Here is a 27299-nt window from a genome sequence, read left to right as displayed (position 1 = left end):
CGAAAACAAGCAAATATCATAATTGTTAAGCATACTACGTTGTTCGGGGCGTTTACAGTGGTATCAGAGCTTTGGCTCGGTCCTCACCCCCAACACTGGTAGTGCTTACAATTATAAGTTTGTTTGTTTTAGCCCTTGCATTGAGTGCTTGAGCATATTTTTTTTCTTTAGTCTCAATGGATCAATCGAGTGCTATCCTTCAAGCCATTCAAAGTCTTAGAGAGGAGAATCAGCAAATTCGTGAGCAACTTCTCAAACTAGAAAAAGTTGAGAATCCCAAAGAATTCAAGGAAAGAAGCCCATCTACTTCAAGGAGACAAAGCCATACCAATGAAAGGAGCTGATCAAGAAGTCCAACTACTTCTAAGAGGCAGTCCCATTCTACTTCAAGACAAAGAAAGAGATCGCGTCGAAGCTCATCCTCTTCTTCAAAGTCATTTGGCGCCTATTCTGATGGATCCTCTTCTAGTAATGAAGAGTCACACCCTTCTCGTGGAAGACCTCATCATCGTCAAAGGCGTCGACATTCTTCACCCTCGTCTCCATCTTCATCCCCATCAAGCACTTCATCATCTTCAACCTCAATATCCGAGCATGGACGAAGGCATAAGAAGAAGAAGAAGACTAAGTCACTATCTCAACTTGAAAAGAAGATCAAGTTCAGTATGTATGATGGTTTCCGAAATCCTGATCTTCTTCTGAAGTTTATTCGTCAATTTCAAATTTTGTATGGTCGTGACAAGTATAAAGAAAAAGAAAAGATTAAGTTTGCAGCTTTACATTTAACCGACTTAGCCCATACTTGGTGGACGGGGTTGGAATATGATCATGCTGCCCCAAAATCATGGCGGTCCTTTGTTCACCTGATACAAAGCCAATTTCTTCCTGTTCATTTCAAAAGAGATGTAAAAATGGAATGGGATCGGCTTTGGCAAAGGAAAAATGAGTCACTTGGTGACTATACCAAGAGATTTTGGGAGCTACTTTTGAAGGTCCAACATTTCAAGAAGATCAGCAGTTCGGAAAAGCTTAGGAAGTTTCAAGGAGGTTTGCATTTTAAACTTCGTACTGCTCTTAATCATTATCATTGTTCTAGTCTCAGGGAACTCATTGACCATGCTGAGACATGGGAAATGGAGCACAATGGCAACAAATTATTCCAAAAGAATGATAAGAAGAGAGTAGCTGATGATGAGGAGTATTCAGCCCCAAATGAAGGACAAAAACAGTGGCAAAAGCAGCCACCATCAAATCAAAAGAAGATGAAGCCCTATGCACCTCCTAATGCTCCTCAATTTCGCTCCAATCTATACCCACAAGCAAAGCAATTTTCCGAAGAAGAAAAGCAACACTTCATGAAAGAAGGGAAGTGCTTTAAATGTGGACAAACAGGCCACATAGCGAAGCAATGTCCAAACAAGGGAGAAAGCAAGGTTTCTGACAACAAGCCTAAGTCGCCAGTGAAAATCAATGCTATCAGTGATGTAGTTGCAAACACAACTCACACTCCAGAGACGCGCAAATTATTAAAAGCTTGGGGACAGTTGCAAGGTAAGCAAGCACTATTCTTGATAGATCTTGGGGCGAATGAAAATATTATTTCCTTGCAATTAGCTAAAGAGCTTGGATTAAAGAATGAAGAGATGGACACTCCGGCAGAAGTTCGCCCTGTTAAGCATACTACATTGTTCGGGGCGTTTACATCGGTCTCTTTGAATCTGAGTCAGAGCTTGAAGAACTGTCCTTCTTCTTAGCCTTTGACTTCTTCTTCTTCTTCTGTCCTCCCGAACCTGCAACAAAGGCTCTAGTGGAGTCGGATCCACTAGCACTGACCTCTCTGAGTCGCTCGTCATGCTCCAAGACAAGCGGGGATAGCTCCTCCCATAGAAGCTTCTCACGGGTCCTTGATGTAAATAGGCTGGTGTAGAAGACATCAAACCGAGGCGATGGCAGCTGAGTCAAAAGAATCATAGCCATGTCTTTAGAAGATATCGTCCGACCGAGGGATGCAAGCTCATCCCTCATATCCTGTAATCTGTTGATGTGGTCCTTCATGGAAGGACTATAATCAATAGCGAGCATCCGCAACTTCTTTTCGAGAGATATCCGGTTGGCAAACGTCTTCTGTTGATAGAGAAACGCGAGCTTTCTCCACACATTTGCTGCAGTCTTCAACCTGTGAACATGAACAAGGACAGAATCCTGCAAACTCAGAAAGAGGAAAGATCTGGCTCTAGAATTAAGCCGATCCCATAAGGCTGCACGATCCATAGATGTCCCATCTGCGGGATCCACCATAGGCCGGGGAATAGGAACAGAAACAAGCTCCCAAAGATCGAAGGAGTCCAAGATACACTCCACCTTGCAGGACCATAAAGAAAAGTTGGAGCCATCCAACCGGTCCTCTTTGGGCAGCTGAGGAAGTACGGGTACCTGTATAGGGGGTACCAAAGGCTGCATCTTCGGCCCACTGGAAGGGGATCGCCGAGATACATGAATAGAAGGGGGACGGGAACGAGGAATAGACTCCATATGACGATCCTCGCGATAGAAATCACGCCTCCGTTCAGATGAATGGCGAGACAAAAGGTCATCATGTGAGTCATCAAAACCTGTAAACTGATGAGAAGACATCTTTCAATCTGCAAAATACCAAACACCAAAGAAAACTGTGCCGATGCTGAAGAATGACCACCAGAAGGGTCACCAACCACCAGAAGAGCCACCAAACTCCAGGAAATCAGGTCGCCTATCACCAGGAGGTGAAAACGCAGCTGTGTAGGGCACAAAATCTGGAGGGAAAGTTGCCAGGCACCAAAACGCAGCCTGTAGTGGAGTCGCCCAGCTGAAGAGAAGGCCGCCCAACTGAAAACGCAAGTAGACAGGGGCTGGTTGATGACGTGGCAGCCTCTGGAAGGGGCTGATGCAGCAAACACAAATATTCAGACCACCTATGCAGCAAACGCAAATATTCAGACCACCTGGAGCGGCTGCCTAGCTGTTGGAGAGAAGGGGGGGCAGCAACAGATGATAGGTGTGGTCTCTCTCCAGTCGATGAAGACCTCCGTGCTCTTAGTTTGGCGATGATACCATGTGAGAGTGCGCAAGGGAAGAAGAACACGAACACAGAGGAGGAGAGAGAGACAGCAGAAAATGAAGGAAGAAATCTGCACTGACTGTAATGAATGCTGAATACAAAACTGTGGACTGATCAGCCCCTGCATGCAGCCCGAAGCGTCAGTGAGGGCACCAGATCAGGCTGATGATGACGGCAGCACCGAAAACGGAGGAAGATGACGGAGTCGGAGTGTGCACCTGCCAAAGAAGGAGGGAAGTTGATAATACAACTGACTGGCAAGTGGGAAATGGCTATAAATAGCCAAAAAACCCACAAACTGGCCGACCTGAAATTTGAGGCCATAAATATGTCCGACCAGCATTTAATGCTGGTAAAAATGCCAGGAATGCTCAGAAAAATCCTGGAAAGGGTGGACAATGTCCGGCAGGTGAGGTAAGCTGATGAATGCAGAAACTGCCTCGGGAAATGCACATCTGAGTGCTCTAGAATGAGCTACCTCCTCCGTCAAAACAAGTGATAGACAAGTCAGAGCTCCTAATGTCCTCGTCTGACTCAGACTGAGGCTCACAGGCAGGAGATGACAAGGCATGACAAACATGATTGCTAACAGATTTGCAGGCTGAATAACCAGCAAATTTTTGACCATTGGGTCCTTAGGTCGACCAGAGTGCAACAACAGCCAAATAGATTTGTTCTTGGAGTAAACTATGTGGCTAATTATGTCATGTTAACAGACTGTGGTGAACTATCATGCTTCTAGGAAGGAATGGATAGACATGATAGTAAGAAATGGCAAAAAGCAATGCTATCAGAAATGGAATCTGTCATGAAGAATGACACTTGAGATTTGGTACATTTACCAAAAGAACAAAAAGTGCTACCTTGCAAATGGGTTTACAAAATGAAAGTCACTTCTAGTTCTTTGTCTAAGTACAAGGCATGCTTGGTTGCTAAGGGGTACAAGGAAGAACATGGAATTGATTTTGATGAAATCTTTTCTCGTGTAGTGAAAATGACTACTCTGCAAACCGTCTTGGGCTTGGTTGCATCTAAGGACATGGAACTCATATAGATGGATGTAAAAACGGCTTTTTTACATGGTGATTTGTATGAGGAAATCTATATGCAGCAGCCTGACGGTTTTGTTGCAAAGGGAAAAGGACATATGGTATGTGAACTCAACAAGAGTTTGTATGGGCTGAAGCAGGCACCACAAGAATGGTATCACAAATTCGATACATTCATGCAATCTCAGGGATTTCATTGTTCTCAAGTTGATTATTGCTTATATATCAAGAATGTAGCAGATGGCAGTCTTATTCTCTTGGTTTTGTATTTGGATGACATGCTAATTGCAGTCAAGGATGGTCATGCCTTGAACTGCTTGAAGCAAAGTCTACACAATAGTTTTGATATGAATGATCTTGGTGAGGCAAATCACATTCTCAGCATGCGTATACTCAGAGACAGATCAAAGGGTCTCCTTTATCTGTTACAGCAAGAATATATTATGAAAGTCCTACAGTGTTTCAATATGGAGGGCAGGAAAGCTATTAGTGTAGCATTGCCTCCATATGTGAAACCTATTGTAGATGATAGCCCTACATTAGATGATGGAAAGACTGAAATGGCCAAGATATCTTGTGCTTCAGGTATTGGTAGCTCAATGTATGCTATGGTTGCTACACTTCCTGTCATTGCATTTGTGGTGGGAGTGGTTAGCAGATGATGGCATATCTTGGCAAAAAGAATTGGGAAGCAATGAAGGGTAAAGGGTATTATGAGATATCTTAAGGGCACAAAAGATTTGTGTATTTGTTGTGGTAAGCAGAAGTTATCTTTTGTCAGTTTTAGGGATGGAGATTATGCTGGCCATTTTGATTGCAGGAAGTCTACTTTAGGATATGGGTTTATGTTCACAGGAGCACTCTCTTGGATATCTAGGCTGCAAAAGTGCGTTGCATTGTCTACTACAGAGGGCGAATAGGTGGGTGCCACAGAGGCATGCAAAGAGGCTTTATGGATTTCACGTTTGGTGAGAGAGCTTGGGATTACAAAGGTTCCTATCCTCCACTGTGACAGTCGAAGTGCTATCATGCTAGCACGGAATCTTATCTTTCACGCAAAGGCAAGGCACGTACAGATGAAGTATCACTTTATCAGGGATGTACTTGATAGCAAAGGTATTGAGCTTGTGAAGGTACATACAGATGATAATCCTGTAGACTTTCTTACGAAGGGTCTTCCAGCCAAGCGGTTTGCTCATTGCCGCCAAATGATGGGGGTTGGATAGTATATGTGTCTTTCAGCTTTCTACATACATAGACTAAGTTGATTCTTTCCTCTATCTTCAAGCACGTTGCCTTTAAGTGCAAGGTTGTTGGGAATAAAGGCTTACCGTGCCTTTTTACCGAGTTTGGGTGTGTGGATGTGAATGCACCCTTCACTTGTTCTACTTTATATATATTCAAAACCTAAAAGTGGTACACTAGTCTTTTATACTGAACATCAAGTGTCGTGCTCACTCTCTTACTCTATTGCTCTCAACTCTCTGCACCTTCCCTCTCAGCTCCGAAATCCTTACATCAGATACATGATAGATCATAGTTTTTTAGATAGTCATTTCTTGGATAATTGGTGGACAACGGAGTACGGCAGTGCCATGTCAGCAGCCAGGTCAACAGACTGCGCAGGTGCCACGTGGCAGCCTGCAGTCGGACAGTTTTACTTCACAGTCGGCTAGTTTACTGCAGTCGACTGCATTTAATGCAGCCGACCTGGTGCAGTTATTTTCTAATTTTTGGCTATTTATAGCCAATTTGTGACACTCCAACATGCATTCATTTTCAGATTCTGATCTTGAGATCTGTTGGCTGAGACAGACTGTACTCGGGCTGACAGAGATCGAGGTCATTAAGTCAGAGACATACGCAAATATTTCGTGTGCCCCCTTGTATATTTCTGCACTCTTATACAACATATTACACTGCAGATTTTCTGCGTTTACACTGTCTCCTTTTCTCTCTCTCTTCTCTCTGTGTTGACTCTCTCTCAATCTTCGTCCTACGCTTCCGCATTGCTGCACTCTAACATGGTATCAGAGCGGTGAAGATGGACTGACTGAAGGCTGAACCTATTTGAAGAGGAGTTTTCAGCGCAACACAAGGCTGCGTTTCCAGGATTTAAGGGCGAGTGGGAAGGCTGCCCATCGGATCAAGGCTGAAGTGAGTGTGGGTATGCGGGAAAGGAATCTAATCGGTGAATTTGCTGTAGGTTATTGCTGTTTGAAGGGGAGGAAGGCTGTGTTTGAGGCCTTCCATTGCAGATTTTACTTTTTCATTGCCTCCGGCGGATGAACAAAGTTTGGGCAGCGAAGCAACCAGCCCTAGAAGGCTGCGTTTACAGAGTCAGAGGGGGACTGATTTTGAGTTCATGCAGGTATTGCAGGTTAACATGTCTATAGAGACTGATTTGGAGTTCGAGGCGATAATGGACATGAAGATGCCTGTCCTACTAGCGCTTGCATCGGATCAAAAACTTGATGGTGACAATTACCGCATTTGGCAGGTGATGATGTTGGCCATTTTGGAGTCTTATGATTTTGCGGGTTTGGTGATGGAGGAGATTAACAGGCCCTCGGTGAGGATGAGTCCAAACTCTCTTCTAATGTTGGTGTGGAGTTGACCAAGGCCAAGTCTCATTGGGACAAATTGAATGCCAAGATTCGATATTTTCTGTTTTTGTCTTGTACTACAGTCGTGATAGCGCACATCGGCACTTGACAGTGGCTCAAGAGATATGGCTAGAGCTTGACCAGATGTACAACAGGATGACCTTGATGAAGAGGGCTTCTTTGGAGGTGCAGATGCGGACCTTGTCTGTGAATAATTCTTCCTCCCTTCGGGAATACATCATCAAGCTTCGCCAGTTTCAGATGCAGGTTCAAAATGCGGGGAAGCCTATTTCCTCCGAAGACATGGTGATCACTTTACTGTCCCAATTGCCGCCATGATTCGGTAGCTTTTATTCTGCTCTTATTGCTTCAGGGCGGGCGTCGACTCTTCGGTGGGAAGAGTTGGTTCCTATGGTCTTGGACTAAGAGGAACAATTGAAGGGACAAATTACTTCCAAATCGGAGGTATTGGTTGGTCAAGCCTCTCAAAAGAAGGGGAAGGACCAAAAGAAGAAGAAGGAGGACAACAAGTCCAAGAAGGACAAGGAGAATGAATCGACTTGCCATATTTGTGGTAAGACCGGTCACTGGAAGAAGGATTGCCCTGACAAAGACAAGAAGGACACCAAGAAGAAGGACACGAAGGATTTTGGAGCGGTGGCTATACCCTCATCGACTGCTTTTCTACACTTAGCAGTCATTGAGGACTCTACATGGAAGACTTCTGATGTTGCGATGATAGCTCCCTAGGCTCGAGAGTGGATTGTGGACAGTGGTGCTTCACGGCACATGACTCCTTCCGATAGTGTTGTCCATTTGTGACCTTCGCGTGGGCAGATTCTCATTGGAGATAGCTCTTCTGTGTCTATTGCTGCGCGGAGTGAGATGCAGCTGATTCCAAATGGATGTGGTGGTACCCACACTTCCGAGGTGTTTCATGTGCTAGGCTTGGGGTATCATTTGCTTTCGGTCCATAAGATTTGTGCTCTTGGTCTCTTGGTGGAGTTTGACAGTGATACTGTTCGCGTTCTTGATCGTGGATCGAGGAAGGTTCTCTTTGCAGGATATGTGGAGGATGGCATCTACAAGTTGAAGTCTTCCCCAGTTCTTACCTCTCTTCTTACTTCTCAGACACAGTCCGAGCTATGGCATGCTCGGTTTGGCCACCTGAACTACAAGTACCTTCGGAAGACATCGCGAGGGTCGTTTGTCCGAGGATTGCCGGACATAGTGGTGAGCCATCAGCCATGTGTCTCCTGCATTCGTGAGAAACTGTATTGGGATGCGATTCCCAACAAAGCTTCTAGGCGGTCTACTTCACCCATGGAGCTTGTATCTACGGATCTTTGTGGCTCGATGAGGAGCAAGTCCCTGAAGGGGAGCTTGTACTTCATGTTGATTGTAGATGACTATAGTAGGATGACTTGGGCCTACTTCTTGACTTTGAAGTTGGAGGCTTTCTCTCACTTCAAGGATTTGCTTCTCTTTGAGGAGAACCGTTCTAGCCGGCGATTGAAGACCTTGCGTTGAGACAAGGGAGGTGAATTTATGTCTAATGAGTTTACTCGTTTTTGTGCAGATAGGGGCATTTACAAGGAGTTTGCTAATACCAACACTCCCCAAGAGAATGACATTTTGGAGCGGAAGAACGGAAGTGTGATTGAGATGGCACGCACCATGATGGAGCACCGCCAGATATCTTAATTTTTATGGGTCGAGGTGGTGGCTACCGCAGTTTACATCTTGAATTGATCTCCCACTTCGGCCGGTGACAGGATGACACCTTTGAGGCTTATTTCGGGACTAAGCCTGATGTCTCTTATTTCAAGATCTTTGGGTGTAATGCTTATGTGCACATTCCGAAGACGCAGCATGATAAGTTCGAGGCGGCTTCGCTACGTCATGTTTTTATTGGCTACAGCTCCTAGTCCCAAGGTTATTGTCTGTTTGATCCCATTAAGTAGGATGTCTACACGAGCTGCGATGTGCGCACCCCGTTCTTGGAGATCCAGGGGAGAGTTAGGGTCCCGAGACAGTTTCTTTGGAGCCAGAGTCTTTTGATGGAGATTCTTCTTCTGATTTCGAGTCTTTACGTCCATAGGCCACGCCGGAGGAGATTCTGCCGGTGGATGTTCTTGAGTCTTCAATAGATGGAGAGCAACAGGGAGAGGTTCGTCCTCCTCCTTGTTGGGCGTGTGACACACTCCGAGATTCAGGGATTGAGGGGGTCCTTGAGGAGTGGGAGTCGTAGGATGGGCCTTGGAGGTCAGGGAGGAACCATACACATTCTTCAGAGCTTGTTTGCTCCAACTATTGTTTGTTGACTTGTGTTATGCAGGATCGTGAACCCACTTCAGTGAAGGAGGCTTTGCAGTCTAATCATTGGCAGAAGGCCATGGAAGCGGAGTTGGAGGGTATTGAGAGGAATGACACTTGGTCTTTGATGCCTCGTCCCGCTCACAAGAAGGTGATTGGTGTCAAGTGGGTCTTCAAGACCAAGTACCTTAGCGATGGTTCTTTGGACAAGCACAAGGCTTGCCTTGTTGCTAAAGGTTTTACTCAATGTCCAAGTATTGATTTCCATTATACATTTCCCCCCACTGCTCGTATGGCGACTATTCGAACTGTTCTTGCCTTGGCTGGCCATAGGAGATGGCTTGTCTATGAGCTAGATGTGAAGTCGGCCTTTCTGAATGGTGACTTGCAAGAGGAGATCTATGTTGAGCAGCCTCTTGGCTTTGGATTCTTGGATGGGAAAGTTTACATGTTGAAGAAGGCCTTGTATGGCCTCAAGCAGGCTCCGCGTGCATGGAACGAGAAGAGTGACTCGTTTCTTCAGTCGAAGTTGGGATATCGGCGCTCCAAGATTGATCCGTAGCTTTATGTGCACACTTTTAGGGTTGGTCGTGTGTTGTTTGTGTTATATGTTGATGATTTGATTTTGATAGGGGATCGATCATGCACAGAAGGTCTAAGAGACCAAGACAGCTTTACATCAAGCATTCGAGATGACGGATTTGGGACTTTTTTATTTCTTCTTGGGTCATGAGATTTATTAGTCTTAGAGGGGGATTTCCATCTCTCAAAAGAGGTACATTGAGGAGCTCTTGGTGACTTTTGAGGTGGAGACTTGTCAGCCCATTACTACTCCTATGGATTCGAATTGGAAGGCCACTTCACACTCAGATTCTCCTGTGATGGATACTTCACGCTATCGTCAATTGATTGGATCCTTGATTTGGCTTCTCAACACTTGTGTTGATCTTTGTTTTGCTGTGGGTCTTTTGGCAGGGTTCATGACTAAACCCAAACAGGTGCATTGGAAGGCTGCCCTGAGGATTCTTCGGTATTTGAGGGGGACTTTTGAGTTAGGGATCTCTTATCCCGCAGGTACAGATGGTTTTGATCCGGTTCTTGCAGGTTGGAGTGACTCGGATTGGGCTGGTGATGTGGACCACCTACGGTCTACCATAGGCTATTGTTTTACCTTGGGTACAGGTGTTATCTCTTGGAGTAGCAAGTAGAGCCCACGATAGCCCTTTCTTCTATTGAGCAGAGTATCGGGCTGAGTCTTCTACCACATGTGAGGTTGTGTGGCTTCAGAGATTGTTGGAGGAGCTTGGCTGCCCCCAGACTCGTCCTACTCTTCTGCGGTGTGACAACGAGAGTTGCATTGCCTTGGTACGAAATCTGGTATGCCATGCTCGGAAGAAGCACATTGAGATCCAGTATCACTTCATTTGGGAGAAGCTTCTAGATGGGACCATTGATGTGGAGTATTGCAAGACAGAGGATAATCTTGCAGACTTGTTTACGAAGGCGCTTCCCCAGGCTCTTCTTTGGCAACATTCCAGATCCCTCAGTCTTTTGACCCGTCCAAGATCTGAGAGGGGGTGTTAGACAATCATTTCCTGGACAGTTGGTGGACAGCGGAGTATGGCAGTGCCACATCAGCAGCCACGTCAGCAGACTGCGCAGGTGCCACGTGGCAGCCTGCAGTCGGACAGTTTTACTGCACTGTCCATCAGTTTACTGCAGTCAGCTGCATTTAATGCAGCTGACCTATGCAGCTGACCTGGTGCAGTTATTTCCTATTTTTTGGCTATTTATAGCTGGTTTGTGGCATACTCCAGCATTCATTCATTTTCAGATTCTGATCTTGAGATCTGTTGGCTGAGACAGGGGCTGACAGAGATCGAGGTCATCAAGTCGGAGACATACGTAGATATTTCCTATGCCCCCTTGTATATTTCTGCACTCCTATATAGCATACTACACTGCAGATTTTTTTTGATTACACTATCTCCTTTTCTCTCTTTCTCTCTCTCTCTCTCTCCTCTCTGTGTTCACCCTCTCTCAGTCTTTGTCCTACGCTTCTGCATCGCTGCACTTTGACGTAGTTTTATTTATTTTTCATGCATTGTAGTTTGTTTACTTGGTACTTTGTTTTTTGAGTTTATATGATATAATATACGTCTATGGCTATTTAATGTTGAGTTTTCAAATTTGACATGTGTTATCATCATTCATTGGCCATGGAAATGGGCATACTAAAGTCTTTTATAATAGATTCTAAGTTCTAACATCTAAATCTTGATCTTGAAAGTTTTTAAAACTCATGAATTAGGATTTTACAGTCTTGGCATCTTAAATCTTTGGTAGTATCATATATAGTTGTCAAATCTCCTCTAAAGTCATACGCATAGTTTATATTATTGAGGAATTTAAGTGGTTTGGTGTAGATGTTTAATGTATAAATGATATTACACTTTCATATATATCTAATATTAAAATATTCGTAGAAAGACGTTAAATCCTTTTCGGCTTTTCGGCATGAGGTCCAATCTTTGTTTTGTTAATACAATACCTATTTCATTTTCGATGTTTTCGAAACTCTAGGTAACTATGATGCCAGGATGTCTAGCGCTCAACGCATCTTGATACTTATATGAAATTTTCTTGCGGATATTTTGATCATGGAACATACACTCTTTGCCTTGTTTAAAAAGAAAGCCATAATGAATGGAATACTTTTCTACCATCTTTCTCTCAGTAGCTATCTTTTGGGTGTTTAGACTGCCAAAAGCTTTTCGGGCATCTAGGTCTCTCTTAAACTAGTTGCGAGATATTACGAAAGCGAAGATGGTTTTGCCAACACCCTTTGAGAAGGTTAGATATCAATCAAGATTTTGGAGAAGAATAAGACATCAACTCTAGGAATTCGACTAAAACCATTGGCAACCATATTAATTATGCCCTTTCTATATCGAATTTTGAAGTCAAATTCTTTTATAAGTTTGGGAACTAGTTCAAGAGAAATCTAGAAGCTCGGAAAGCTTAAATGGTCTAAATACCCAAAAAGCTACCTATTGATAGAAAGATAGTTTTCTGGACACTCTTTGAGAGAGAGAAATCAATCAAGATTTTGGAGAAGGATAGTACACTAACTCTAGGAGGTGGACTAAGAGCATTGAAAACCATATTAATTGTGCTTTTTATACGTAATTTTAAAGTCAAACTCTTATATAAGTTGCGCCCATCTTGCCTTGTGGCCACGAAGATTGGGCTTATCACAAAGGTATTTTAATTAATAATAATTCATTCAAATAATAAATTGGGCAATGTAGAAATAATGTATAGTACGTGGGAATTTTGGAAAACATAGAGAACAGAAATGGAAAAAACCGGAGTTTATGAGTTTTGGCCAAGTTTTAAAAATGGAGAAACAACGTTTTGAATTTAAAATTGTACATCAAAGTAAATATGTTATTACGTGGATATATAAATATATCGATCCTATAACAACTTGCATTTAAATTTTATATTTAGGATTTTCAAAATTTTAAATAACAAAAGATATTATAATTTATGACTCATGAGTCATTTAAAGATTGATATCAAGAACGGTTGAACAAAGATATATAATAAGTAATATTAAGATACATGTAAGTGTGTGATGTGAATAATTAGTGAGTACTGAGTAGGAGTAACTACTGAGTAATAACTATGAATATCAATGAACAATTATGATATCATCGTGTGCATGTGATATATATCATACCATTGGTGACTAGTAACTAGCAATTGCAATGCTAAACTGAATCGACTCTTGAGGTATCATGAGTCTAATCTCTAGAGTCCATGAGTCATGACTCATTCGGATTTTGAGGATCCGTGCACTATCTTCTTATCCGACTCTGAGGACCTTTGTATCTTTTGATTGGATTGATGTGTCTCCAAAATAGATTTGGCGCCATGATGAGGTAATGCAAAATAGAAATTCACAAAGAAGTTAAGAAGTAAAAGAAGTTGGGAGAAAAAGAAGGAGAGTGGAAGAACAATAAAAACTTAGAAAAAAAGAAAGAAGGAGAATAACCTAACGGGAAGAGGAAAGAAAAAGAATAAGAAAAGAGGAGGAGGAGGAGGAGGAGGAGGAGGAGGAGGAGGAGGAGGAGGAGGAGGAGGAGGAGGAGGAGGAGGAGGAGGAGGAGGAGGAGGAGGAGGAGGAGGAGGAGGAGGAGGAGGAGGAGGAGGAGGAGAAGTCGTCGTCGAGAGTTGTTGTAGGAGATAATATGCTTGAGTAAGAGGAGGAGACGGTTACATAGAAGACTGGAGTGAAATTCAAAACCGGTTTGTTCGTCTGCTGCAGGGTGCTGAAACAACGTTTCACCGTTCTCGTTTGGGTCCGAAATGGTCGTTCCTTTTTGGGGCCCCTAAAATGCCGTTTCGGGGTACTATGAAAAAATGACACCATACTTTATGCACATGGATGACTGCCAATAATTTCTTCTCTTGGTTCGTGTAACATGTTTCAGCATCGGTGAGCTTATAACTTTGAAATGCGATGGGTCAGCCATCTTGATAAAGGACAACCCCTAAAGCATAATCACTTGCATCTATATGAACCTTCAAAGTTTTATGTGGATTGATAATTTGGAACATCAGTACAATGGTAACCAATTGTTTCAATGGTTGAAATCATTGATCGAGCTCACTACTCTAAATCATCCGCAAACTAATGTGTTTTCTCTTGCTTTAGATACCCTTAACCAAACATGTCAAGGGTTTAAGAATATAAGTATAGTTATTTATAAGCTTCTAGAAAAACCTAGTAAAATCTAAAAAGATTTTACTTGCCTTATGGTCCTCGGAACAAGTGAATTAAGCACTACTTAAACCTTTTCGGGATCATTCCGAATGCTATAAATTGAGATGACATGACTAAGATATAACAACATTGTGTGAAGGAAATCACACTTGGATATTTTCACAAACAGTTGCTCTTGTATCAAAAGATGTAAGATGGTGTGTAAATGTTTTGCATGCTCCTTTGACGACATACTATAAATAAGAATGTCATTGAGAAAAATAAGTATCCCTTTTGAGATATAACATAAAAAATAGGTCATTCATCATCTGCTAAGTAGTTCCAAGAGGTAGGAAAAAAAATTGATAATGTTTGTACCATGACACAGGTTTTGAGACATACGTTGAAGCTATGTGTATTTGATGGTAATTGGATCTAAGATTGATTTTGATGAAAGACCGCACACCACAAAGCCAATCTATGAGGTTATCCATTCTAGGTTACAGATACTTAATCTTGATGGTCACTTTATTAAGACCTTTGTAATCGACACAGGAGCACATCGTGCCATTTTTCTTTTTAGCGAGAGGGGTTTGCGTGCCTTTTAAGTCTTGAAGTTACCTAGCTATTTTATCTTTCTCTTTCGAGCTAAACCTATAAGGTTGTGGAGAGATTAGACGGCTATCCAGCAAGGTCTCAATCCGGGGTTTTGGCAGCTCCGATATGCATGGTGGTTGCACTGGTGTGTGGATAGATGCTGACATGATGCTAATTCGGCCAATAATCTTTGGACCTAGCTATTGGACGATGAAAAAATGTAGGGATTGATTCTAACGCATGGACTACTTTTATGTTGATTGAGATAAACAGTTCTTGAGTCAAGACTCCTAATGAGGTATGGTGGTGGAAGACTTTGGATCATGGATTTATTTTGGCCCATGTCCACGGCTCGGCCTTGGGCCTCCAATGCCACCAGTCTTGGGCTCCTGTATGTAGTCGTTTTATATCCCTAGTGCATTGAGTGTCATTGAACCAGTCGATATGTCGTCTATTTTGCTAGCCGTGAATCAATATTTGTCTCATCACATTTCATCTTCTCCCCTTTAAAGGAATCGGGTTGGAAGTGAAGAGGCATGTCCTCATGGCTGCAGTTGCAAATGGAAAATGGGGAGTGCGTAGCTCCGGCCAATTGCTGTTGCATCTTCTTCACTTTAGCTTGGAGAATTGCCACATGTAACGAATCTCCATCGGATTTGAGAAGAAGAGGCTTTCAAATGCTTCCAATGAGTGTATTCGGGTTTGGGAGAAACCCGATAGGCATCCTCCATGTATTGAGGTTCAACAGGAACAAGCACATCGAAAGGAGATACACCGCTGGAAGGCATGATGGTAAGAGAGAATGTGCAAGGTGAGAGAAAATAAAGAGATAGAAAGAGCACACGTGAGTATGTGCTGATTAGAATTCAGAGAGAGACATGGCACAATTGAGCATAGGACTAGAAACAAATTGCATTTAATGCAAATCTGTTCAGTCGTCTTTTCTTCTTTGGTTTGACAAGCAGGGGGCAGGTCTGTTCACAGAATAGGACATGTCTGTTTTAGAGGCCATTCAAGAGAAGAAATGAGATATAAATCTCGTTCCCTTTTTCTTTAAAGAAAAAAAGCAAATTTTATGTGGCCCAAGGAAAATTGACTACACCTACCACACGGATGGCCTACCTTCCATGTGTACACATTTGGAAGGAAATCAACTCCCTCAATCCACATGGCTAAAAGTCCACCCCTCAAATTAGTGTGCTTGTCAATTCCGTCTACCCGACCAGCAGACATTCTGTCTGATGCCAGTGTGGAGAGAGTCCTGTCAGTTCCATTTACTATGTGATCAATGCCGAACGTGGAGACTCTCATGCCCTGTTATAATTTTTTCACATTATTCATCAAAGAAGTAGTACAAGAGATTATGTCAGGGTTGTCTCCGTACGTAGTACGGACTGATCCGCACGGTACAATCTGTACGGTACGGTACGGTACGTATCCGTACGGATTTAGTACGAAAAAATGGGCACTTTTTGGCCACTCCAAGTCTACAACTTTCTTTTTTTCTTTTTCCTTTCTTTTTTTTTTCTTCTTTCTTTCTTATTTCTCCCCCAAGCCTCTCTCTCTCTCTCTCTCTCTCTCTCTTAAGCTTGTCACACCCTCTTTTTCTCTCAAGCCTCTCCTCTCTCTCTCTCTCTAGCCTCTTCCTCTCTCTAGTTGCACTAGTACCGTGTACGAAAGGTTTGATACTATACCATACTTTAGGTACCGTACCTTATGTATTAGTACCATAAGGTACCAACTTAATGGATGCATCTTTCCCATTCGAAGTGCACTTTGGGACGAGCTAAATGCTCCTTATATTAATATGATTCTCCCATGAGATTAGGTTATTTGAGATTCAAACAATTTCTCTCAACCTTCTCTCTTTCAAGCCCACACCTCTCTTATTTGTATGATCATGCATGTATGATGTATCCACTCCCATCTATGTAGTTATAAGTTGTAGGTAGCAGTAGCGCATGTTGTGCATTCCGCATTAGGTTTTGGCATGTTACCCTCAAGTACTCATCTTATATGCTCTAATAGCATTGCTATTTAGACTTGAAATATCTATTCTATTATCTTTTGTCTAAAATAATCAAGTTATTTTTTGGTCGTACTAATATTGTATTGTACCTTATAAAATCTTAAGGTACCATTTAGTACCGTATTTTATCGTACCGTAACGTATCGTACGTTTTGTACCTGACAACTATGGATTATGTGTCTGTTCCAAATGCTCCGCTGTCCCCTTGTTGAGGTGTTCCAGAGCCTTTGATAGCCTTAGAGTGCTTAAGGTTGTGCATGTGCAAGTTTTCTGTGGCTGATCTGTAGGTCTGTTGCTTTAATCACTTTTTTGTGGGGGGGGGGGGGGGGGGGGGGTTGAAACATGTGCACACTCCTATCCTCTGCCATGCATCGGCTGAGGGGAGGGGGTAAATAATAATAATTTTTTCCTTAATCTTAACCATTATCCATTTGCCCCTTTTTCCAAGAAGGGTGTTCTCGTGCGGCTTGCAGGTTTTAGCCTCGGCCCTATTTGCACAACATGGTTGGGATTTATTTGTATTCACCCCTCCAAGGGACTGCTTAGTTTTGATCCAGTAATTGAGGGATACACTAGGGCATTCAGAGTAAAGGATTGGAGATTGGCCTTGCAAGCTGCATACAGGCCATTGATTTCTGATTGGATGTTTGATTCCCCTACCTCATATCAGCTCTTTTTGGGTTGTTGCCAATGCATATTACAAATGTAAAGACTGGTAACTTTGCTCAAGAATGTAGAGGGGGTTTGCAGGCTTTAAAATGAAAGAGACTTTAAAAGAGGAGCAGGTAGACTACCCTGAAAAGGACTCTGGCTCCAGTTTTCCTTATATGGCAGTTGGAGTTAAGTGTAAAATGTTTGGGGAGGGTCATGAATGAATCAGTTGTATGAGATATGCACTAAATGTATGTTAGGGTCACTTGATAATGAGCCACTGATGGATCTAGAGAGTGATGTTAGCCAATCAAAGTGGAATCCAGCTAGTGTGAAGGTTACCTCAGTGTTAGAGCCCATCCTCCACCAGTACAAAATATTCCACATTGAGGGTAGGGCAGTATTTGTTCCAGCTTCTCTTTACCCATGAAGGATGTTGATGATGTCTTAGTTATGGGAAATGGGGAAATGCAAGGAAGAATGAAATGGGAATGAAAATGAAAATGCCTAAAATTTGGAGTATTGGGTAGTTTCTAAGTGACTATAGGGATGAGAAAAGTAGAAAGCGAGATGGGAAATAGATATGGTGAGATGGCAGACACGTGGAGTTTCAGGGAGTTTCTAGTAACTATGGATTATATTCTAGTTTTTTATGATGGCTCAGTTATCCTCTCCAATGACATCTGTGATATTCTGAAGGTTCCCTGAAATTGTAGTAGAATACTGATGTCTCCACATGAAATAAATATTGAAATCTAACCAAATATGATCATGGTGGATAGAGAACCTCTTGAGCTCCAAGGCTTTTTGTTTACTTATATATGGTGATATTCGAGAAAAACTACAGGGTCACTGATATCCTGGAGATTTCCTGCAGGTTTTCTATGATGTACTGCATATAGTGTACCCGATTGCCTTGACATTTGTGTGTGTGTGATTTTCTCCCTCGAGAGGAAGGATTCTATTAATAAGTCCGTCAAGACAAAGTATCCCAAGGCAAAGAACAAACTAGCTCTGTAAGGAACTTCCAAAATAAGAAAATATTTAGCAAACGGGAAGTTTATTATGAAGCCTGAGTGAATAATCAGTCAGGAGGTCTCTAGTGCCAAACCATGTGTAGCTGACAATGGAAGTTCAGAATCCCAGGCCTTAAGAAAAGCATCTCTCTTGCTTTTGATAGCTCCGAAACTGCCCTGTATCCGCTCCCATTTGTTGAGAGAGAGAGAGAGAGAGAGAGAGAGAGAGTCGCGATGGTGCTCCTGCGTCGTGCCGCCCTGCCATCGCATGATCTGGCGCGCCCTGCTGTTGTCCTCATCTGTGTCGTCGCCGCCTGACGCCCTGCCAGACGTCACCCCCCGTTCGCGCCAGCCCAGTCGTCGCCTCTGTTCGTCGGTAGGTCGCGTTTGTTCACCATCGTCGAGGGCTGCATCGACGCCTGTTTCTGACCGTCGCGCCTGCTTCCGGAGCTGTCCAGACGCCCTGTTTCTGCAGCCCTATCCATGGTAGCCTACCCCTGACGCCGAGAGTCAGCGGATACGCCGTGTCTCCTGCCTGTCTCGCTGAATCGTCTGCAGCCGCCCCGTAAACTTCACCTTTGCTGCGGTTCGAGGCGCTGCCTGCGTGTGCTCCTCCTTTCGTGCAGAGGTGCCCAGCTCCTGTGAAACCCTAAACCTGACCTTCGTCAGAGAGGCAGCGTTCGGGATCGCGTGCCCTCTGCTCTGTACACAGAGAGAGAGAGAGAGAGAGAGAGAGAGAGAGAGAGAGAGAGAGTGTGTGTGTGTGTGTCGGTCAGTCCTTCTTCGAGATCAGTTCGTCATACACGATGGCTGGTTTGGATTTGGATTTCCTAGACCAAATGGTGGCAGCACTTGGCCCGGACTCTGATGCTGAGGAACCCGAGGATACGGTTCCGTGCACTGAAGAATTGCCCCCGGGTCCTGACATCCAGCCTGCGGGCAAACGTACCGAGCACACCCCGGAAGAGATAGGCGTTACTCCGGATCGTTCCTATGCGCAGGTTGCTTCGGATCCGGTGGACTCTCAGGAGGTGGACTGGGAGCATCTGTTGGAATTTGCCAACACTCTGCTTGGTGAATATGTTCAACATAACGAGGAAGCCTTCTCTGCCTCTGCTCCAGACGATGTTCTGGAAGCTACCGTCAAGCCAAAAACTGTCCTACGCTCCTTTTCGGTATTTTATGATCGCGCGGTGATACTCTTCTTCACTGGTCGCATCCCGCTGCTTTCCCGTATTCGCCAATGGCTGCAGAGTTTGCTACAAGGGGAATGTGTTGAAGAGATTTTTGTTGGATCCCGAGGTTTTTTTGAGGTCCTCTTGAAAACAGAGACGCACCGTGCTGCTCTCCTGTCTAAACTGTCTTTGTTTTCTGATCGTCGGTTGGTTCATGTGGTTCCGTGGCGCCCGATGGCAGATTTCCAGCGCCTCTTGCAACGTGAATGCCCTGTGTGGGTAGAAGTGGAAAATTGTCCGGCTGTTTATTGGCCGCTATTAAAGGATGCTATGGCCGCTGTGGGCACGGTTCTGGTCCCTCCCAGTCTCAGGGCTGTGAATCGCAACCGCTTGTGCATGTTATGGGATACTGCACGGAAACGGCCTGCCTGGTTACGCCTCAATTGCTCTGGCATGCATCCGTTACACTTTCGTTTGAAATGGGGCAATTTTGCTGGCCATTGCTTTTCCTGTGGACAGTTGGGGCACTTTATGGCTGAATGCCCCGAGCAACAACACGTTTCAGATGTAGCTCATGTTGCTCCGCCCATGGAAGATATGGTGTGTGATGCTTCGTCGCTGGATCCTATCCATCCGCCCCAAGTTCTGGCCAAAGGTAAACAACAGGTTTCGGGTCCGGATTCCCGTGCCACTGATTGGGTTGAAGTACGTGCCAAAAAAGGCAACAGGATTGGTGCTGGCATGGAGAGTACTGGGCCTACTACCTCACACGATTCCATGCGAACATATATGCGCAGGAAGGAAATGATGTCGTCCGAGCGCTCTGCTCCTGCTATGGTTTCTTCAGCTCCCCGTCATCAGCCCGCCAGGAAAATGTATTCGGATCGTCTCAAGGGTCCACCTGCACAGCTGGCTTTTGATACCAGAGGCAACGTCATTACTCCGTGGGACCGTCGTTACCCACGTTCCAACCCCAAGCAAGCCGATATGCCGTCAACTTCCAAATCTGGTCCTCAGAACTCTTTTGCGGTGCTGGCAGATTTCTTGGATGAGGGAGTCCTGGACATTCTCGCCGACAAAGTCAAATCGAGGCAAGCTGTGCCTCGTATCTGATTGTGTTTTGTATACACATGAAAATAGCCACGTGGAATGTGCGAGGAATTTGTTCTCGTCACAAGCAACATGCCATGTGGACTGCATTGTATGAGAATCAGTGGGATATCCTGTGTGCTGTTGAGCACAAGAGTCACAGTGATGCCGGTAAAGTTGTGGATTGCCATGGCTTTCGTTTATTCTATGCAGGAACACAGGCCATGCATTATTCGGGTGTGCTCATGATTGTACATGCCAAATATCAGGCAGTTCTTATTAAAAATGATGTTCATGGCCGCTTTTTGGTGGTTGAAATCTTATTCGAAGGGGAAATCCTATGGTTACTTGGCCTCTATGCTCCGAATGATTTGTTATCTTGCCGGGAGCTTTGCAGACTTCCTTGTCACTTGGCAGACGGGGCTTCTTCATGGGGGATTTCAATATGTGTGTTGATTCTTCCCAGTCTACATCGGAGCACTCGGTCATGGATGCGCCGGAAAGTCGTATGTGGCACGACTTGGCTCTTGATGTTCTTAAGCAAGATCTTTGGTCCTAGCTACACCCGTCTTCTCCAGGCTTTACTTTCCATTCGGCCCAGTATGCCACAACATGGTCGCGGTTGGACCGCATATATATCATGCAGAATGATGATTTTCTGCCTGAGATGCTCGAAATAAAAGTGTTGCAGCAATATGTCTTGTCGGACCATTTCCCTCTGCAGTTCGAGTTGCTTGCACAACCCATTGCCCCCTTCAAGCAATTTCTGGAGAGACTCCCTTTGCGTTTCAACTTCTCCTACTTAAAGCATACAATTTTTCAGGGCTATATGCAGCAATTGCTTGACAGATTCTCCTTGGACTTTTCCTCTCAGGGCACTGCGTCATTTGACCGATTGCTCTCTAATGTGCAGCGGGTTGCTCGGCAATATGGGATCTATCATGCCTCTCTTTGTCGGCGCCGTCGACAGGCAGCGGAGGACCTGCTGCTCTTGGTTCGCTCCCTGCTGATGGACACTTCGGATGATGCATTTCTGCTTGCACTGGCCCTGCGAGTGGCCGATCTTGTTAAAGAATTCCAGTTAAAATCGTATCAGCAGGCCAAATTGCAACATCTAACAGAGACTTTGCAAGATAGTGCATGTCAGATCCATAAGTTCTTTCGAGCTCTCCATGCCTCTCCTGCTCGAGAGAATATGACCAGACTCGAGGATGCACAAGGCCACCTTATCCTGGATCCACAGACTATTGTGCATATGTGCAGGAATTATTTCCGTGACCTTCTCGGTTCCGCTCCTCCTCCTTCAGCCCAAATTACTCAGGCCCGCTCGGTCATTTATGACCTGGTCCGCAATCAGCTACCGCAGGACATGCAAGCTACTCTGGAGTCAGATATTGGTGAAGCAAAGGTTATGGATGTCTTGTTACACTTGGCCAAAGATAAAAGTCCGGGTTGGGATGGTCTCACCAATGAGTTCTTTGAAGCTTTCGCTACCCAACTGGCGAAACCATTGCAGGCTCTGTTTCAGCAAGTGTGGGAAACGGGGATCATGCCCCCCTCATGGAAACAAGGACTTATTAAACTGCTTCCAAAAGTTCCTTCGCCATCTAAGTTGACACACTGGTGCCCCATTTCTTTGATGGGTTCCATGTACAAAATCTTTTCCAAAGTAATGGCGAATCGGCTCCATAAGCATCTCCCTGCGCTTGTGCACCCTCTCTAGTACGGTTTCATTAAGGGCCGAAATATTCTACACAATGTTTTGAATGCCCAATTGGCCATTGATTATGCCCGGCATTCTAATCAGGAGGTGGTGTTGATTCAACTGGACCTGGAAAAGGCTTTTGACTATTTGGACTGGTCTTTTGTTGCTGACCTTATGTCTGGTATGGGCTTTCGTGCTCGGATGTCTCGTCTGATCTACACCATTAGTGCTGCGGCGTCTTCGCGAGTCATGCTGAACGGAGGTGTTACTGAGCCATTTGTCCTTGCCCGTTCTGTCAGACAGGGGTGCCCTTTGAGCCCTTTATTCTTTGCCCTTGCGACACATCCAGTTCTTTCCATGTTATCACATATGGCCGTCTCTTCCCAGTTGGCCGGACTGTCGCTTCCTACAGGACAACATTTCATTAGCCAATCCCTGGCGGATGATACTTTTATGATTTTGCGTGCAGACAAGGATAACCTTCGAAAAGCATTGGATGTTTGGGGTCTCTTTGGCCAGGCGTCAGGCCTTCGTATCAATCCGCTCAAATCAGCCATTCTAAGCTGCACGGAGTCGGATTTGTAGTCCTTGGACTGGCAGGGTCTGGTTGTTCCTCGAGGTTCCATTGTCAGGCATCTTGGATACCCATTGGGTGTTGATGTTCCCCCAAAGCAGCTTCTGCACTGGATTTCTCAGAAGATGGTGGCCAAGTTTATGTACTGGAAGTCTTAGGCCTGGCCTTTTCATGTTCGCCTCAAAGTAGCCCAGATAATTATGTTGCCAATGATCACATATTTCTTGCCATTGTTGCCCTGGACTCCTACGACTCTGAATGCTCTCACTCAGTCTATTCGCTTCATGCTCTGGAAGAAGGACTCATTGCATGCAGGTATTTCCTGGATCTGGTGGTCGCATGCGTGCACCCCCAAAAGCATGGGTGGCGGAGCTATTTTAGATGCCCAAACTCACATGCAGGCACTCCGTTGGTCCCTTTTCCGCGCCATGTGCTCGGATGATCATCATCCGTGGGTCGCTATCGCCCGTTCTTTCCTTGAGGGTCATGGGCTTCCGCATGGCAATACCCGACTCCGGAGTTCTTGGTGGCACGTTCTTAATGCGGATTCGCGGTTTTCCAGTTCTTCTTCATCGCTGCTTACTCATTTGGTGTGTTCCTGGAAACACGTCCTTCGAAAGGCTCAGTGGCACCCAACGGAGGATCGCCTGGCTACTAACTCTTTTCAATTGGAATTACTGGCAGTCTCGCGTTTACTTTCGTGGGAAGGTAAACATGAGCTTAGACCACAATTCAATCGGATGGCATGTTTGGGCTTGTCTTCAGTTGCGGATGCCACCCTTGCCAGTCGCAATGTGCTTATCTCGTTTCGTACTGCTAGAAGGATTTTCCGGATCCCTCGTGGATATAGGCCTTTATGGGAATAGCTCGTGACGGTGCTCCAGAGCAGACAACCCTTTCCTGCTCTTGCTTTGGATCATCCCTGGCAGGATTGGGACCTACAAGGCCGGCTGCCTTTGAGCAAAGCTTCTGGTAATCAAGTGTATCATCTTCTGATTAAAGGTAATCAATGGCTAGTTACTAAAGCGAATGCTTTATGGGGATTGCGTAAATCCCGCTCATGGTGGAGGGTCACTGTGATGGAGGGCTGGGTCAACAAGACACCCTTTAAATACAAAGTCTTTCTTTGGAGAGTGATAATTGGGGGTCTTCCGCTTGCTTTGGCTCTTTCCAAGCGATGCATCTCCAATGGCACCTGTTTCTTTTGCACCACTACTATGGAATCCGCCCGCCACCGATTTATTTCCTGCCCCGTCGCTAAGAAAGTCTGGTTATTTTTGTCGGCCGTTTGGCGAGGGGTGGTTGGTATCACACTGCGCCCCTTTGATTGGGTTTTGGGCCAGCCCAAATACCCTACTCCTGCACAGCCACATATGAAGCTCATGTATCACTTTCTTCGATACTGGGGCTGTTGGCATAACTGGACCATTCGGAATGCTTTTCTGTTTGACTCCGCCCATAATGTTCAGCGGCATATTGTGAGGCTTAAGGGCCTCTTGTATTGGCAGTTAGCTCTTCTCCATCGTTCTGATTTGCTCTCTACGGAGGACTTCCGTCCTTGGCATATGGCAATTTCCTCCGCATCCTTGCCATGAAATTGTAACTTGTAGTACTTAGCACCTCTTCGCATGATGACTTGCATTGTCGTCATGTATCTTGTAATCAAGTAATCTTGTATTTTTTTCGTAATTAATACAATTACCTTTTACGAAAAAAAGAGAGAGAGAGAGAGAATGAGCAAGAATGGCAGCAGTTCTACACTCAAAAGATGCAAAGCTAGAATGAAAGTATAATAGGTCTCAAGTTGGACCCATTTCTAAGTCAAGTTAATTTAACTCTGGGACAACTCTAGAAGTGGTGACACAAATTATTAATGTAGTTGCATTTACACTACAAACCAACTAACTAAAACATTGGACATTGCCCATAGAAGCTACAACGATGATTTCAGAACAGAAAATGACCAATGAATTTATAGCATGGCTATAATGATTTCAGAACAGAATTAGGTTATAGAAGTTTGATGTTATTGCCTGATGTGCTCATGTCATCTTTATGTCCCATTTTAATGCTTTATGATTACTGACTTTGTTCTCGTTTTCTTAGTGATATTAATGGTGTTCCATGAATTTCTTGGGTGGGGTGCCTTTTGCAGATCTGGAAGTGGCCTAACTTGTGGATAGGGTTTCTGAAATGTGCTGATCAGACACAGCCACTCTCTTTCCATGTTCTCTTACAAGTGCGTCTCTCTCCTCTTACCTTTTCCAGCAACTTGTTCACACCAGTTTTAATGGTCAATGAGATAGTGGTGCTTCATTTGCTCTGCAGTTACCAGCTGTGCAACTGGAAAAGGCATTGAACAGATATCCCAATTTAAGGGCACCCCTAACTGCACATGCTAGCAAGTCCAATGTGCGTTCCACATTACCAAGGTATGCTTACGAAGGGATTGCCCTGTGAATTGCATGCTTATCAAATGAGTTTCCTAAAAGATCATTTAAAAGCATTCTTTGTTCCATAAGTTCATGTGTGTTGGAGCATCTTTTTTTGAATGTGTGTTAATTTGAGGTATTCGACTTGAAGGTCTACTCTGGTGGTATTGGGACTGGCGCAAGATGCCATACCAGCTGAACCCGCTATATCTGTCCAGTCAGCAGGGGATCATGCTTTAAGTACTGCAACTGGCTCTGAAATGCAGGCCGCAGAACCAAGCTCAACCACTTAGATTATGGTCTTTAGCTGAGATATTGATAAAATGAGGAGCTGCTTACTGCGGGTGGATGAGCTTATAATTGTACATTAAGCATGTGGGAGCGTCAGAAGGTGAGGGCAAAGGAAGAAGGCAAGACGGTTGTTAGCTGTGATGGGCAGGAGCTTCTGGCGACACATTCGTTGGCATTGCTGAACAGACTACTTCAGCAATGCCTTCCATACATTAGAGATCCGATGTGTCAAAGTGGGCATGAAGCAAAACATGTGAACGGAACTGTAAACTAGCAAGCATGTGGTGAATGGAGCTGTAAAGTAGTAAAATATGTGGTGAATGAGGCAAAATATTTGGAGGGTTTCTCAAAGCAGTCTCATAATGCAGAATTTCAGGTGGCAGCAGTCTTGAAATGACAGGCATCATTGATGTAAGATATAGGATTCGATTCAACTTGTGCTAGGCTTGGACGGTACCTCAATTAGGTGGCAAACAACGGATGCTGTACAGGTTCAGAAATTTCATTTGCATTCAGGGTCTACCATGACTTGGTGTCTGCTGTGTAAGGATGGATGGCTGAGCTTTATGTTCAGTCAGTTATTTCGGAAATATGTATAACTTGGACGGAGCTCAACTTCTAATTCATGTTCGCTATTTTTTTTCAGTGTCTGGGTAAGTATCACTGCAGGTCGGTCACTGACTGCAGCTTCTCGTCTCTAATGCTGGTAACCTTACGACTCTTCTCAGTCTATTTAAAACAAATCTACAAACTCGATGGGGGTTGCGAAAGCATCTAGTTACTGGCAAGATACATCACCCTGCGGGGTGTGCGTGTGCATTTTGGGTGGTCTCTATGAATGGAAAACCTTTCTTGAAGAACGCCAAAAAGTTGTGACTACGTGAATGCAAACGCAGGGACAGCAAATGCGGTCCCGACTTGTTGACACTACTATTAAGTCTTGTAGAAAACCCAAACTTACAGTCATTTGTAGAAAAGCAATCTCTTCTTTTCAAGGACAGAGTATTATCTATTGTTCATACTCTGCCATATTTCCTTGGGTTTTTTGGGCGGTCAATCTCTTCTTGGAACAGTATCTATTTTGGCGTAGATGAATGTATCGTTTGGTGCATACACGACTTTTTATTTACTGCAAGAGCAAATGTAGGGTTACTTCTAGTAGAGCTCGAAAAGGATTGATATGCATGTAGTACATTTTTCGCCACAATTTTTCTTGTGAAATTGGAATTATTTGTCTACCTAATTGAGTCTCTTTATTAATCTATTCTCAATTGATTCAAAGTTTTGTGCTTGGTTTGAAACGATTGTTAATGAAATAGTAACAACCATTACATTGCCTCTTAGGTAGTGGATACTTTGTGGTTTGGAAGCGCTTTAGTTACATAGCATGACCATCATTATTATTACCACTTCCAAATTGTTTTAGAGATTTGTACCATCAAAAGAGCCCTTTTATTCAAGGGAATGTCATGTTCTTTGGTGAATTATGTTGGCCTAGTCATTGAAGAATGATGATTTGTCTTGGATATGATGTTTATGGAAACATAATATCCAAGGAATAGACAAGGATGAAAAATATGCAATGATTACTTAGGTAGAAAATATCATTTATGTTGTATTCCTTTGAAATCCCCTATGTGGTAATGCACACGAGTTTATAGCTTGTCAGCTTGTCCTTGCCTCGAAACTTGTGTATAGCGGTTGAGTCTTCATAATAAAATCTCTTGGAGCTTGGAGTCCATTAGAGGAAATGAGATTTCAAGGTATGGTTTAGATGAGAGGTTTTCCCTCTTGACTTGTTCAATTGTGTTTTTTCATGTCTGGCAATGTTGATTATAGGATTTCTCTCTCGTATAGAGGAAGCTTGTATATGAGGTGGCTTGCTCCTTTAGACCACTTAG

The 27299-nt window shown here is 44.1% G+C and overlaps 1 protein-coding gene across 3 annotated transcripts in view; it reads left to right on the top strand.

The window, feature by feature from the left end:
- The window catches only part of LOC148031766 (symplekin), a 137176-nt gene extending 110571 nt beyond the window's left edge, over positions 1–26605 (top strand). For 2 of the 3 annotated variants that reach the window (XM_087685421.1, XM_087685422.1), the window contains exons 25-27: positions 24831–24914; positions 25004–25107; positions 25259–26604. In XM_087685421.1, the coding sequence (XP_087541547.1) occupies positions 24831–24914; positions 25004–25107; positions 25259–25400 (330 nt within the window). In that variant the 3' untranslated portion in view covers positions 25401–26604. Of the gene's footprint in view, positions 1–24830; positions 24915–25003; positions 25108–25258 lie in introns of all 3 variants that reach the window. The other variant, XM_087685420.1, reaches the window with a different exon arrangement.
- Positions 26606–27299: the final 694 nt, after the last annotated feature.

This window comes from Lygodium microphyllum, chromosome 9 (genome assembly GCF_053477565.2).
Source record: "Lygodium microphyllum isolate KBCC chromosome 9, Lygodium_microphyllum_v1.1.10, whole genome shotgun sequence".
In the NCBI taxonomy this organism is placed as follows: domain Eukaryota; kingdom Viridiplantae; phylum Streptophyta; class Polypodiopsida; order Schizaeales; family Lygodiaceae; genus Lygodium; species Lygodium microphyllum.
This window is presented reverse-complemented; position numbering and strand designations above follow the sequence as displayed.